Below are 14622 nucleotides of genomic sequence, written 5' to 3' on the forward strand. Positions count from 1 at the left end.
TATTTTACGGTAGCGCACTCAGCTGCGCGCCTTCTTATTGCGTTCGCTGGCTGTCGATCTGCGTTTCGAATAAAACGTCAGAGGCAGAAACGATTTTTTTCGTCCCTCTCTGCTTTAAATCAAAGGGGGCACGCGTATATACGCCGGAAAGAGGATTTTCGGCGGAGGGGACGAAAGTGGGTGGGAAAGACAGCAAATCAGATTTGCCGTCTGGGAAAATGTTGTACCGGATTAGGTTCCTACCACGCGCCCGGCGGGAAATCCGATTCTCATCGAAAGTGTATTTCGCGGTATCTGTCCGATTCGTCGAATATCCTTCTCACGAATCCACGTAGCGAGCAGTCATTTTTAATTTTATTACGCGACGCGGAAAGCAAAGCGTACGTTTGTCGTAGTTGCGACAATTCTGATTTTTCCTTTTGAATCATTCTGTGTTCGAAAACTATTAAATTTGTCTATCTTTTTTTAAGTATGCACGTTTTTTCTATAATGTTAAGAGAAAATGTAGCTAATCAGCTACTGTAATACGAATATTATAAATAATAAATTATTCGAAAATATTCATCCACGCGAATGATCAATTATTCTCCGATTTTTTAAGAGATGTTAGTAGAATACATCGAGATCAAACGCTCTGAAAGGATGCGTGTCTGGCAAGTTTGTGGCTTCTCACTGTTTCTGGCAATAAGACGGATTCCTGATCTAACGCAGAAAACCCTCGAACCCACAATATGGATTAAGATCGTATTTCGACACGTCAGTATTTCCGTACATCACGCATTAACGCGCCGAATTCTTCGTAAGTCCGTGAGATTGGATTTGATTCGACAGTGATACTCGTATTTTGTTCTTTACTTGATTTATTCGCGACTTGATTCATCATCGGCTCCGATCGAATCCTTTTCGTGACAACGAACAGTTACGCTATTCAATCTAGCTTCCGTTTACAAAATAGTATACCGGTTCCCTGTTCGTTATATCCGCATTACGAGCACGAATAAAGATGTTAGCGACAACACATCCTCATTCGCGCGACAAGCGCACCCTCCTTGTTGACAAAAAAAAAAGATGTCATCCTCTACAGTATATGTGTGTGAACGCTATTCACCGGTAACGATTTATCCGCGTTCGCATTATCCAAGGCCGGTTTCAAATCTTTGTGCACCCAGCCAAAAATATACACCTAAGACTGCAAAGCTTTTGCTACCTGAGGTAAAAAGTAAAATAACGCTTCTCTCTTTTATCTTTCATCTTTTATCTGATTGAAAAAATAATAAAAAAATAATAATGCTGAAAACAGCAATTACTTGAATTATTTAGACAGCGTTACTTTCTGCAGTCTTTCAGTCCTGAAGTCTACACACTTCTTTTGTTTATCATTCGAAACTAATTCTAACGATTCTTCACTTGAACTCTTTCAGAAGGTGTCAATCCTTATAGTGTACAGGTTGCAACGGCGTGTACGCGCAAGAGTAATACAAATACATCAGGGGCGAGTGCGTGTCAGAAAGTGGGTCGACTGATAGCGTGAGGAGGGAAAGCCGAAGGTGGACAGACGCTATCGAGGGAGGGAAAGTAAATTTCCGCCTCGATTGGCGTCTCCGATGAGTGAATTTCGTTCCCGAAAATACGGAGAGGTTGGCCGCGCCCTTATTCTACGCTCCCTACTCGTTCACCCCCTCGGAAACACGCTACCCTGTCGCCCCGCGGCGTGTCTTTTATAAGCTGTAATTCATAACCCCCGCATGTTTGACCGCAGCATCTCTCGTACACGTTATTTATTCTGGGTGCAACTCGTATTTTTTCGACCGTTTTATCGGGCATCTCTCGATTTATGCCCGTCGACCGCTCGGACCCTAAATACCGTATGTATCGCGCGGAGTTCGAGCGAGAGAGAGAGAGAGAGAGAGAGAGGGGGGGGGGGAGAGAGCACAAGGTACGGCCGTGTCCACGAATTCATTGATATTCCGCACAGAATCGTCGTCCGCGCCATTGCAATGTCGGCCTAATGAATTTAATCGTGCCGATGCCCTCTTACCGGTCTCGGTTCTTTATTCACCTCTTTCTTTTCTTCTCCTTTTTCGTCTGCAATTTTCTCTCCTTCCTTCCCTTCCTCGTCTTCGTTCGATTTGCCTTCGCCGCGACGCGCTCCAACAAACTAGTCGCGCGCCGTGTGAATTCTTAAATTTGCAATCCGTCGCGTAACTAAACCCATCGTGCCCGTGCCTTTAAATCTTCTTCTAAGAGAGGCGTTCACCTTTAAGACTGTATTAAAAGAAACCGAGACTGATGTGCTTGAGATGAAGATGCGCAGCTTTAACGATCTAAATTTTACTCTTACGCGGAATTATAAGTATGCGCATATAAACCAGTTTATGATGTCATGTATAAGTTGTTTTTTAATTAAATCATTCTTTTCTCGTAAAATATATATTGTAAAAATAATATCTTAATTTAAAATAGAATATAAAACCAGGTTTTCAAACAAGCACGACAAAGCTGACAGCAAATTTTCAAAAGAAAATTATCTTTAGAGCAGACTCTGTTTACACACGGAATATCCTGCACGAACAAACGAGACTTATGTGAAAAAATGCCTGCCATTCAATGGGTCGCGACTTGAAAATACAGTCGTTTGTGATTTCAACCCCGGATGATTATCTGTCGGACGTTTCGTCAGGATGCACAATGCCACTCGTTGCACAGGCGCCCGTGCAAACGAGAAAGAGGGACGCGAGGCGCCCCGGTTTTTTCAGGTCGTACACTCCAAATTTTTTTGCGCCTCCACTAAGGCAGGTGGAACCGGCGAGGCGTAACGGGGAATTCCCGGCTGCAGCTAATAGCGATCCAGCTTCCTCCGCCTCCCCCGAGTAGACGAGGATGTACAGTACATCCTTGGTGTAGGTAGGTAGATAGGTACATCACGCCCGGATGAAGCTTTTCGAAGCCATCGCACCATGCGAACGGGTTTTTAATTTCGAAGCCCCGACTCGGGGCGCGAGCCCGAGCCCCAACAGACGAATGGCCGGATATTAAACGTACGCGAACGTCCAATGGAAATGGACGAGTTCGATTTATCCCGATTAGATTAACACCCGAATGCGCGCGAGCGGATTAAAAAGTGCACGCTGCTTCGACACTAAAGTTACGCGCTTTTTGCTTTATATCAGTGACCTATAAATCCTTCGACGATTTGCGCTCTTTGCAATAATCAAAAAACAAGCTACATAATTTTTCTTTACTTAATTGAATAGTTATTTTTTCTCATGCAATAATTGACTTTTTAATATAAATTTTATACGAGATAATTAATTAAGCGAAAAATCGTATTATATAATTATATTTGTTTTAATAAATTTAAATTTCCGGTAAGAAAGAGGATTAAATCTGAAGTTATACGCATGCTTGCAAAGGAAAGATTACTTCTGAACTAAAATAAAGTTAGAGAAATTAATTTTTAAACACATAGACTTCTCTTACGATCATTCATCGGACTTCATGTAAGCAATTCTCAACACTATTCTTGTCGCTATCATTGTGAAAGCTATTCACACCCTTGTAAAGATTACCGAATGGATATTAGTACGATGATGTTGGCTTTAACGCGGTTAATTTTCGCTTCAACCGAGATCCATCCATCGCATCGGACCCCATATTAATGACGGACCGCACGTCCGTTGATCGTCTGACCGTTCGCGGTCAGCGATCGATGGTTTGGATTTGGGCCAGGATGACGCGGAGAGTGCCGGGAGAGCCCTCTCTTGCGCGGTCATGGCTTTTTGGCGGCAGGAAAGCAGGCAGGCGGGCAGAGATTGCCGGAGCGAAATTGAGGTCGTGCCACTGGCCGTAAACCTCTGAAACACCGCCACCGGCCGCGCCATTCGGTCAATTATTCGCTTCGAATTACGGCCCTCCAATTGCGCGAGAGTTATAAGAGCAGCCTGGCTGCTGCTCCCGTCCCGATATATACGCAGGCCGCGCGGCAAGCTCAGTCGATTGGCAGCTCGTTTATGATAACGGCCGGACGACACCCGGTAGTCACGTTTTGACCCCGCCATCCCCGTCCGCGAGGGGGGGGGGGAGAGTGCGTGCATTTCATGCTCCCTCAATTCAGCAATTCGTATATTATTTCACGTTTTCAATCCGAAAACACGAGAGAAGATACATCTAAACTGATGAAATATTTGAAGCGCATTGAACAACGTTTGGCGCAGGTTAAAGATTCACAAGTCGAAAATGCGCTTCTCTCCGAGCTACATAAATAATACGGATGTATCTGTGCCTGCAAACTGCTAGTAGAGGGGGGCCTAGCCTTCGGAATTATCTATGAAAAATAGCTTGCCATCTATATTAAACTAGCCCCATCACCATCGCTGAAGAAGTTTGCATTTTCTGCGATAAATTACTTACCATATCGTCGCTCTCCTGTCGTCCAATAACTCCTAAGCCTCTTCTTCCGCTCAGCGGTCCTTCGAGACACTCACACTAACTCACACGCGGCGCGCGCCTTGCTCGCGCGCGTACTCGAATACGAAAATCGCGCAACTTACTTTAAACGACACTCCCGACGTCGCAAGCGAACTGAACTGTACAAACTGCGACGTTACCGCGAGTCGCGTCCCGATATAACGGCACTCCCGATTTTATTATATTGCGACGGCAAAATCGCGCAAGAAAAATATGACGATGCGTAGCACAGAAGTAGCAGAAAAATTGATCTGTAAAACAAAAATACATTTGCATCACAACAATATTCCAAATACAAAACTACAGCTATAGATTAATATAAATATTATTTAGGACTAAATAAAATTCTATTTGTCAGATTTTTCAATTTAATTGATAATTGAATGATTGATATATCACGACTTTCCATCATTCGAATCTCTCGATTCGGCGATTCATATTTCACATTCTGAATCCGAAAATACGAGATAATTATATTTAAATAAATAAACGCGTAACAATTTAAAAGGTAACGCAATATTCTTGCCGTACTGTGAACACAGAAATGGAGACGCATGAATATATGAATATATTTCGTATGAACGCATGTTGGTAGTGCGAAATACGCGCTTATATCCTGCGCAAAAGACCTTGACAGGTCAGATCCAGTATAGCTGCATGCACGGCGATTCGCTCGTATATCTCGACCCACGCAGAACATTCGTTAGTAAGCGATCTCTAAAATGAATACCTTAATGTAGCTTCGCAAACATTATTGTGGCTCTGCGACTCCGTGTTTCTCCGGCTCTCTCATCCGCGCAAATAGAACTGCTTTATTCGCGTTTCTTCGCGACCTTCTGGCTTCAAAGACGATTCTGCGTTGTATCAATCGATATAAACCATTGTATAAATCGTTGTATAACCGTTGTATAAATCGATACATTCTTTGAAATTATCCTAGTCGTATTTTTCGCAATTTCATGAGAATTATATAGACTATTTATGGGGCGGAGTATAATATAGGTATGTAAAAGATGCGGCGATGGTAGCGTAGAAAATTTATCGCCCAATAAAAAAACTGAGAAAATATAATAACAATTGAGCATCCGTCTTTCAGTATTTTACGCATTAATGTTAATTTATTGCTACTAAAACTGGCGATTATGATATAAAAGTTTTGATAGCTTGCGTCCGTGGCTTATATTCTATTTTCTGAGAGCTTAAAAGTGCACGAACTACTGATATCAGTTTACTTTCAATTCCGCGGATCGATCCGTCATGCCGCGACGGTTTAGAAAGTTTGCAGCAAGCAACGGTGTAACGTGATTACGTGGTAACGTTAGTTGGTAACGTGGAGTGATAGGGTAAAAAGCGGTGCGTCAGTTGACTATTTGTTGTAACATGATACAAACAGAGATAAACCTGAAGGAAGAGATAAAGAGAGTCGCAGAGATGCAGGAAGAGATTCAAATAACTGTACGCGGAAAATCTCGTAAAAATGCACTTATATACGTATCTACAATTTCGACGAGTCGCATTGCGTTCCCAAGATCGAACTCGTAACTACAATGTGCGAACAAGAAAGGGGGGGGGGGGGGGAATCAATTGACTCACTTGTAACAGAATGCAAACAGAGATAAGCCACACACATGCAGGAAGAAGGATCAGACAGATGAAAAGGAAGAGGCTCTGCAGAAATGGTGGTACATATAAAATTGTGACAGCCCCTGTGAACATCCTAGAAATATCCTTACATGCAGTTTTGACGCGTTATCGCGCATTATCTTTGACTGCCAAGATCGATCTACCGTGCTACAACGCTTAAAGAGGGAGAAGTGACGGTAATATGGAGCGACAAAACGAAGTGCGCGTCAGTTGACTGAGTTGTAACATAATGCAAACAGAGATAAGGCGAGAAAGAGAGAAAGAGGGAGATATTCAAGGGAAGAGAGAGAAAGATAGAGAGAAGGAGAGCGACAGTGGCGCGCGGTAGCTGGTCGACTGACAGCGCCCAAAGAATTAGTATCTTGTATCTGGACGAAGAGCGCCACAAATCATTTGGGGAGGCTGTCAGGCATACCTTGAGCTCAACGCGCAAGGTCTCCCTCCTCTTTTTCTCTACCTTCTTGTATTCTCCCCATCTTTCTCTTTCTTATACGCTTCACTCGAACGATCCCGGAACAGGGGCACTCCTCTTCCTCTCTACTTCTCTCTTCCGTTTTCTCCCTCTTCGTTCTTGCCCCTCCCTCTCTCTCTCTCTCTCTCTCTCTCACTCTCTCTCTTTCCCACTCGTTACGGAAAGAGCGAGAAGATCAAAGAACGCCGGCGCCACCGACGCCACTAATGATATGCGACCTGCTGCTGCCGGGCAACCTGGAAACTTGAGGACCCAAGATTCGGGTTCCCTCGTAATAAACCGCAGTAGAAAATTCCATCTTGAGAGATACGATTCATGGATTATTGCGTGAAGAACGAAAATACCAGTGGCGCTTAAATGCGCCGCGGCGTCTAACGCTGTTTCTATCGCATACACATTTTCATTCGCTGTTTCGAAAACAATTTACTAGCAACTATTTAATCGAAGGTAAATTTTTTATCTTTGGAGATCCAAAGTGTGTGTACGCTATTCTCGATTCTTTATACTTGCGCCATCCATGTTTCGAGAGCCTCAGACGACAATCGTTAGACCTTTGCGGGGGCGATACGTGTTCTCACGAGTTAATTTGCAATTCAGCACGCACACGCATACGCGTCAATTGATATAATTCGTTCGGCGCGCGTTACAGTTTCCTCCTTTGCGCACCCTCGTTCGCGGGTTCACCATTTCAATCGCTTAGGTTCGCGTGAATTACCGCCTCCGGCTCTTTACGGCACATCAAAGAGACAAGGGACCGTGGAAGACGCGTCCCCTCGTACACGCGGCTGTCTTAACATATTCGAATCCCAAGGTATCTCTCCTTCTTCCCGCGCGCGTACCTACTCTTCTCCTTTCGCTTTCGCTCTCGTTCGCCCACCTTCGCCCTCCGCACGGTGGAAAAGCGGCTCGTTGCTCCTCAAGGAGGCATATGGAAGATGTTTGACGTGCCGGCAATTCAAGGAGAGAATGCGGGGCGATTGATCCCTAAGAGCCCCGAGGATAAACTCCACGCGTTTTTTCGCTCGGGAAGAAATATCTCTCGCGAGGCGAGAAAGAAGCCGCGTGCGTGCGCGCGAATAAAGTGTTTATTCAACCGGAGGTGCACCGTATTGACGTGAAATTTTTTTCTCATCGCCCCATATGCCGGTTATTTATTCACCTGCCAGCAACGTCTTAATTTACCGGAGAAGTTTTCAACGTACGCGTCATAACATACAATTTGCAGTCTCACAGTGCACAGATGAGCGCAATTCAAATACAATGTATAATAATATCATTAATGATAAACAAACTAATTAATTTAATTTGTCTCTCAAAGCTTTTTTACATCTAAAACTCTCTCAGTGGCGTTAAAATCGCGTAGAGAAGAGGTTCAAAATATTTTTCACCATTTTTTCCATAACAATAAAACCGAAATTAGTTATGCATTTGATTAATTATATGTATCTTCACTTGTTCCAGGTGGCCATAAAGATAATAGACGTCGGGCAAGGTAAGAAGGATTACGTAATGAAGAACTTGACGAGAGAGGCAAAGGTGCTGTCGATGCTGCAGCATCCGAATATCGTGAGACTCTACGAGACCATTCGGGTGAGTGAGAAGTACCTTAGGATGCAAGTTTACGGAACTTCGACGATCGATCAAATCTTTTTTCACCCCAATTGACCGCATTGGAAGTTTAATCGAATTTTTAATAACAAAGACGATTTACCACGGTCAATCAACAAGATCCAACTGCGCCCAATGTACCCTTTTATATAACGATCTATTCACTCCTCGTCGGGAGAACGAGGGAGCTATGCTAGTCCATCTCGCGGATCCCTCTTCTAGGGAAATCTATCCCCCCCTCTGCCCCTCCAGATTCTACGTTGCTCTTCGGTCACGCCACTCTCACCCGGTACATGACGTTCGTCAGAAACCCGTGACAAATCGCGAGTGTCCCGAAATTTCAGCGATGCCGGAGTCTGTTAACGCCACCCGAGAGAAAGATGATCCATCTTTCTGGATTTAATTAAACACGCCATTTAGCTAAATTTATGAACCAACTCGGATGCGTATCGAAGTTGAAGAGCACTTCACCCCTTCAAGCGTTTCGCTTCGCGAGAAACTTGGGGCTCGGGCGAAAAATGATTGTGTATTTCTTACGATCTCAATTTTCGAGCTCTTATTAGCGATATAAATAAACTGCTGCATTTTCGACGGATATTCGGATTTTCAATTCAGATTTCAGCACGGCGAGTGCATCGAAAATGTTCTCCGTGTTTATTCGCGACGATAGAAGGCTCAATATTTTTCCTACAACGAGCATCGGAAATTGATCTCGCCGAAATCATACCGATTTCAATCCGCGGATGTAAACTCGGAAATTATTTTTTTGAGTTGCAATCCTTTCCGCGCCGATACGGAGGTAGCCTGGACCGGGGACCCATTAATGCACTGTATCGTACGTGACCCGACCGCTATGGACGCGAGCGTTGACCCAACACGCGGACCGCGGTTCCACACGCATGCAGCACGCGCGCACAGCGAAAGCGTACGCGGGCACGCGGGCGAGAGGAAAAAAGCCGGAGGGAGGACTCTCGTATGCTTGTACGACGTAATTGAATTCATGTGTGGGACGTCGATATCAGAGGCTCTCCGACGGCGCAGCGTCGCTCATCTCGTTTACTCTGAAAATTTTGTTAGTCCGCGCGCTCGCTCGTCACGATCGAATTACGAGGACCAAGGGTGTATACGCGCCGGGAAAGATAAAGTACGTAGGAAAATATGACGGAAACGCGGCGAGCGCGCGCGGTTGCCGTGCGATTCGAGAATTTCGGTGCTCTGCGAAATATTTGCGTGAGATGAACGGACAGCTGGGGTGGTCGGTCGACGGTCCTCGGAGACGCGTAAAATTTTTCAAGCTGAATACATTGCCAGAATCATTTCGTTCACACGAGTCATTACATTTTATTTGTGAAAAATCATGATTTTTCATATCTTCGTGCTTGTTAATCCACAAAAATTATCAGACGAATTTCTACACAGAAACAATTTTAGTTACGTTTTTTGCAATATGCGATAATATACAAAAATTATATTCGAATAATTTAAGAATGTGAGCATTATATGCTACAGAATCTCTGCAAATATCCATTAAAAAGGCGTTTTTTTTTTGTGAGTTTTCATAAATGGAGAAAACGAGTTTGGGGACTGCGTCGTTCGATTCTTCTCTCTCGACGGCAATGATTTTATAGTCTGCAGATGGTATTACTTTCTTCGCGTTTATAAAACGTATAGAGGAGTGCGTCTTGTTTTATTTAAGCTATCCATCGAGGGAGAAGAGATATCGACGATGAGAATGCTCGCACCTGACGGCAAATATGATAATATCGAGATGAGACTCCGCCTCGCCTTTCTTGCCGTCGCCAAATTGGATATATATGACGTCGTCTTATATCTCATTTCCACGTCGTAATCTTTACGACGGGAAAGCCGCGCCTAGGGTGCTGACATTCATGCGCGATTTCGACTGCCGATTCCACTGGATCCCTTGAACATCTGTGCCTGCATGCAGATCGTAAAATATATTCGTTTTCCAGACAACTCAGCTTTTGTAAGGTCATACGTCAGCAACGCGATGACGACCCCGTTTTCAAACAGCGATATCGTACTATCGTCGATGCTACCGGGGCTAATCGAGTATGCAAATGGTTAGTCTCCCTTGTATTAATTATTGATAGCATCCGAATTTTGATGTCAAACGCGCTGCCGCAAGTTTTCACATTTCCATATTTATGAATAATTTATTCTAGTAAAATGTAGCTCTCGTGATACGCGATACATCTTTCTGATTTAACATGAAAATTTGCGTGGACGCGATTTATATGAATAATTCTGTTATAATTAATTATTTGATTACATATCAACAACAAAAAATCACAAGAGTCATACAAATACAATTACAGTTACGAAATCGCATAAATAAAAAAAAATTATTCTATACTAATTATTCGAGCTAATTAAAGCCACACACATCTCAATTACTTATATATTGTATTATTATAGTTGTGTAATAAGAAAGTGTGCAATATATGTTCGTAAATTACGTGGTACTTCTGAATCATTCTGTATGCAATAAGAAAGCGCGCACGCGTGCCTGTCAATTTTTACGAAGATGCATGTCCGGTCATCAACGCGTTACTCATTCTCGGAATATTGGAGGAAAGCCGCTTTAAGCGCCAATTAAGGTCATTACTGTTGGCCTACGGCGGCCGTAAATGCGCCACTCGCGCGATTTTATGTCGGTACCGATGTTACGAGCCGAATAAGACTCGCCTGTTATTGGCGTCCAACGACGCCATCCTTCGTTCGAGGGATGAAATCGCTACAAAAGTGAACGCGTCAACAGCCGCGTTAGCAGCCGATTATTATAATGAATTTGAGTTGCGTCGGTGGGGAATCACGATGTTATCTTAATAAATAATATACCGTAGAGATTTGGAGGAGCATTTTGCACGACGTTTTTATTAAGAAGAACGATTGCGCGCAACCGTGTTGAGAAAATAAGAGAATTTGTTCGCAAAACCTGCAACGACAGTTTGATTTAAGCGGACAATGATTTAAGCGACCGCTGGAAGCGATTCAGAAATCCCGCGATCGCAGAATCATAGAACACGCAAAGGTTAAATTCGCGCTGGGGTAGAGTCCGTTCTAAATTACGCTCGGGATAGGACAGGATTCTACAACTCACACGCACCTTTTTGGCACGAGAACGACCCCGCCATACACTTCTTGTTTCGCTCGGGAGGAATGACTTCCACATTCCTTTCCTATCTCCGACTTTTCCGCCGCGCCGTGTCTTCCCTTCCCTCGTTTGCATACGCCGAATTTACGTTCCTATTTTACCCGTACACGGTGATATATCGAAATCGTGTATCTCACGTCCCATCCGGGAACCCTCGGCTCACGTTGATTTGGTTGGCAAGCGCCGGGCGTATCAACGAATCCCCCGCCAACGAAACGGCGATTCTTGCCAAACGAGATAGAGCGGCGACGTGCGTCTCTCGCGAATTGACTTTGCAAGTGGTCTCCGAACCCCCTTAGAAATTTTCATTTAGTTTCTATCGGCTAAGTTTCCCTGCGCTGTTTCCGCCGCGTCCCGTGTTGTGTAAAGCTTAAATCAGGCGAAACGATGTTTCTGACTTGTTTTCTAACCGGTTGTTCAACTGACTATCGAATGAATTGTCTATCCAGTTCATGACAACACACTTTACATCTTAAGAAGTCTCTTCCTTCTCCTTATTTAAAAGATTCATGTCAAGTTTTACATTTTATCTCGTAAAATCTTGTTGCAAGGAATGCTATATGAAATCCTTGAAGCAACTAATAGCAAAAAGACAAGTTATGAATCTTGTTCCGTCTGATTTCTGTTTAACATTCAGTCGCGCTGCGCGAAAGCGATATTTATTCGGATCTCGTGTGACCCACACGATCCATAATTAAAGCAATCGGACTACTCCAATGCGGCCAGGCCAAAAGAATTAAATAATCATCGGCGCCTGGAGAACACCGATTCGCCAGTCGCGACGAATTCGCTTCGACCGTAATTCGCTACTCACGCGTTGACGCATGCTCGCTCGCTGTCGCCGCATGCATATCGTTGCATTAAGATAATCGCTTAATCGACGAGGTCCATGCTCGTGTCTCGCGAGCACGCGCAAAATTCGGGAAACGCTTTCTCGATAATTGTAACGCGCCTCCGCCTCCCGGTGCATTTTAAATGCGCGTGATCAATTTCGCACGACCGGTCCCGACAGCTCGTTGCTTGTTGCTCTATTTTCACGAGTGGCGACTAATATATAGCCGCAATTCGGCAGCAAGCCGCACGAAACAAAAAGATGAGAAAAAATTACGCAGGATCCACTCTTAAAAAAGGCATGTTATTGACTTTTGAAGCCTCTTTTCGTTGCTATGCGACGGTTATCGATCGGTTTATCTGTCCCGAAGTACGCGTTGACAGCTTGTATTTTGACATAAAGCTGTATGACTTTATGTACGTGTCGTTTGACAGCTCAAGTTTAAAGTGGTGTTTATTAAGTTTAAAGTGGTATTGACATAAAGCTGTATGACTTTATGAACGTGACGTTTGACAGAACAAGTTTAAAGTGGTGTTTATTAAGTTTAAAGTGGTATTCATTAAAGTTTAAAGTGTTTAACAAATGGATACAATTTATTACATTGAGGTAAGTATCTATTTTAATTAGAGAATTATTTATTTATACAGAATTAAAATTATATATTGTTTTAGAATTTGATTCATAGAAAGATTTAGAAATAATTATTAGAATTAGAGAAAGATCAAATTCTCAAATAATATATATTGTATTTCTAATTCTAATAATTTATTCTAAATCTTTCTATCAATCAATTATATTCCCTTTTATTTTCTATCATTTCCTAATTCTAATAATTTATTCTAAATCTTTCTATCAATCAATTATTAAATATTTATTTGATCCGAGTAAATATTTTCTTCATTCAAGTAAATGATTTTTTTGATTCAAGTGAATATTTACTTGAATCAAATAAATATTTACTTGAATCAAATAAATATTTACTTAGCCCAAATAAATATTTATTTGATTCCAATAAATATTTACTTGCACCAAGGAAGGAAAGAGAATTAGAAAAGGCGCGCGTGTATGTTCTAAGTTATTAAATTTATAATGCGACATCATGAATCGTGCAAGCTTTTTTTTCATTTGCACAATTCAAATGTATATAGTTGTAAATTTTAATTATATCCTGCAAACAGAAGTTTCTTCAAAACCAAGACATGACTATATTTATTGCTATTCTCAATATAATTTTTATAAATTTAAATTCTTATAAAATATGCTTGACGCAAAATGCGTTTTCTTGTATTTACAATAAAATTAAAGTACAATGAAATTATACGAGTTCTGGAATTTTAATCAAAAAACATCCGAGTAATTTAGCATGTAAAAATCTGATGATTACGAAACTCTCGTGTTGCTGTATCTCTTAGGGTCGTACAGCGATGTATCCGCGCAATCGATGCAAATCGATAACGGTTTAATTACACACTTGCTTACAGTGCGGATCCGTGTACTATCTCGTGACGGAACTCGCGACCGGTGGCGACCTGTGCACGCACATTAAGGAGCAGCCGGCCGGTAAACTGGACGAGAACACGGCCAGGCTCTATGCCAGACAGCTGGTCGCCGCGCTCAAGTACATGCACTCGAGAGGAGTCGTTCACCGGTGAGTCATCCATGTTTTAACCACGCTGTGCGTAAATTTCCGAACAATCTCGCGTGGCAGCCCGCGGCCGGGTCAAAACTTTCCGTAGTTTTCTATATAAAAACAATTTACGAAGCTCTAAATTTTCTTTTATAAAACAAAAACTCATTGTCAATCTAAAGGCAAAAAGATCAAAATTCTTATAACATTTTAATTATTATTATGTTAATTCAAATTTATATTTTTTTAAAAACCTCCTCTAATTTGATTAAAAAGTAAGAAAAATTAAAGATTATTTTATTGGAAAAATTTTATTTTATTATATCACGATATTCGCTAGCGGAAATATTTATGCAGATAGCATAAATTGACCATAAGATGCAATAATCTCATGAGGATCTATCGAATGCAATCGTCTACTTGCGCGTTTATCCTCCACGGTCTAATAATATTCAATAGCACGACGTGTCGTGTCTTTTTTCCAGTTGACCGCGGTGATGTACGGTGTTGGCCGGCCGTAACATTTAAATAAAGAAATCGCCCGATGCATTACACACGAGGGAGCGCTTGCGATCGCGATCCCGGAGAACCACTCTTCCGTCCCGTCTCGTACGATCGCGCCGTGTCGATAACGACGCGTGTCCCTGTTTATTACGGACGGAATTATACTCGCGAGGATCCCTGCTCGCGCGCTTCCCGTGGCCGAGGGAACATTCTTCGTCCGACGATTAAACGCGGCTCCCTGAATTAATTGACTGGCAACACGGGCAGGTTCGCTGCATTACGCGTGTGCT

At 42.7% G+C, this 14622-nt stretch overlaps 1 protein-coding gene and 1 long non-coding RNA gene across 6 annotated transcripts in view; one reads left to right on the forward strand and one right to left on the reverse strand.

The window, feature by feature from the left end:
- Positions 1-14622, forward strand: part of LOC105679894 (MAP/microtubule affinity-regulating kinase 3-like) — a 316827-nt gene that overhangs the window by 274656 nt on the left and 27549 nt on the right. For all 4 annotated transcript variants that reach the window (XM_067361177.1, XM_067361178.1, XM_067361176.1 and 1 more), the window contains 2 exons: positions 8045-8173; positions 13683-13849. In XM_067361177.1, coding sequence (XP_067217278.1) covers positions 8093-8173; positions 13683-13849 — 248 coding nt within the window. In that variant the 5' untranslated portion in view covers positions 8045-8092. The remainder of the gene's footprint in view (positions 1-8044; positions 8174-13682; positions 13850-14622) is intronic.
- Positions 1-14622, reverse strand: part of LOC105679896 (uncharacterized) — a 203571-nt gene that overhangs the window by 160921 nt on the left and 28028 nt on the right. For both annotated transcript variants that reach the window (XR_010891732.1, XR_001101907.2), the window contains exon 3: positions 4411-4718. This is a non-coding gene — a long non-coding RNA (uncharacterized lncRNA). The remainder of the gene's footprint in view (positions 1-4410; positions 4719-14622) is intronic.

This window comes from Linepithema humile, chromosome 1 (assembly GCF_040581485.1).
Source record: "Linepithema humile isolate Giens D197 chromosome 1, Lhum_UNIL_v1.0, whole genome shotgun sequence".
NCBI lineage: Eukaryota > Metazoa > Arthropoda > Insecta > Hymenoptera > Formicidae > Linepithema > Linepithema humile.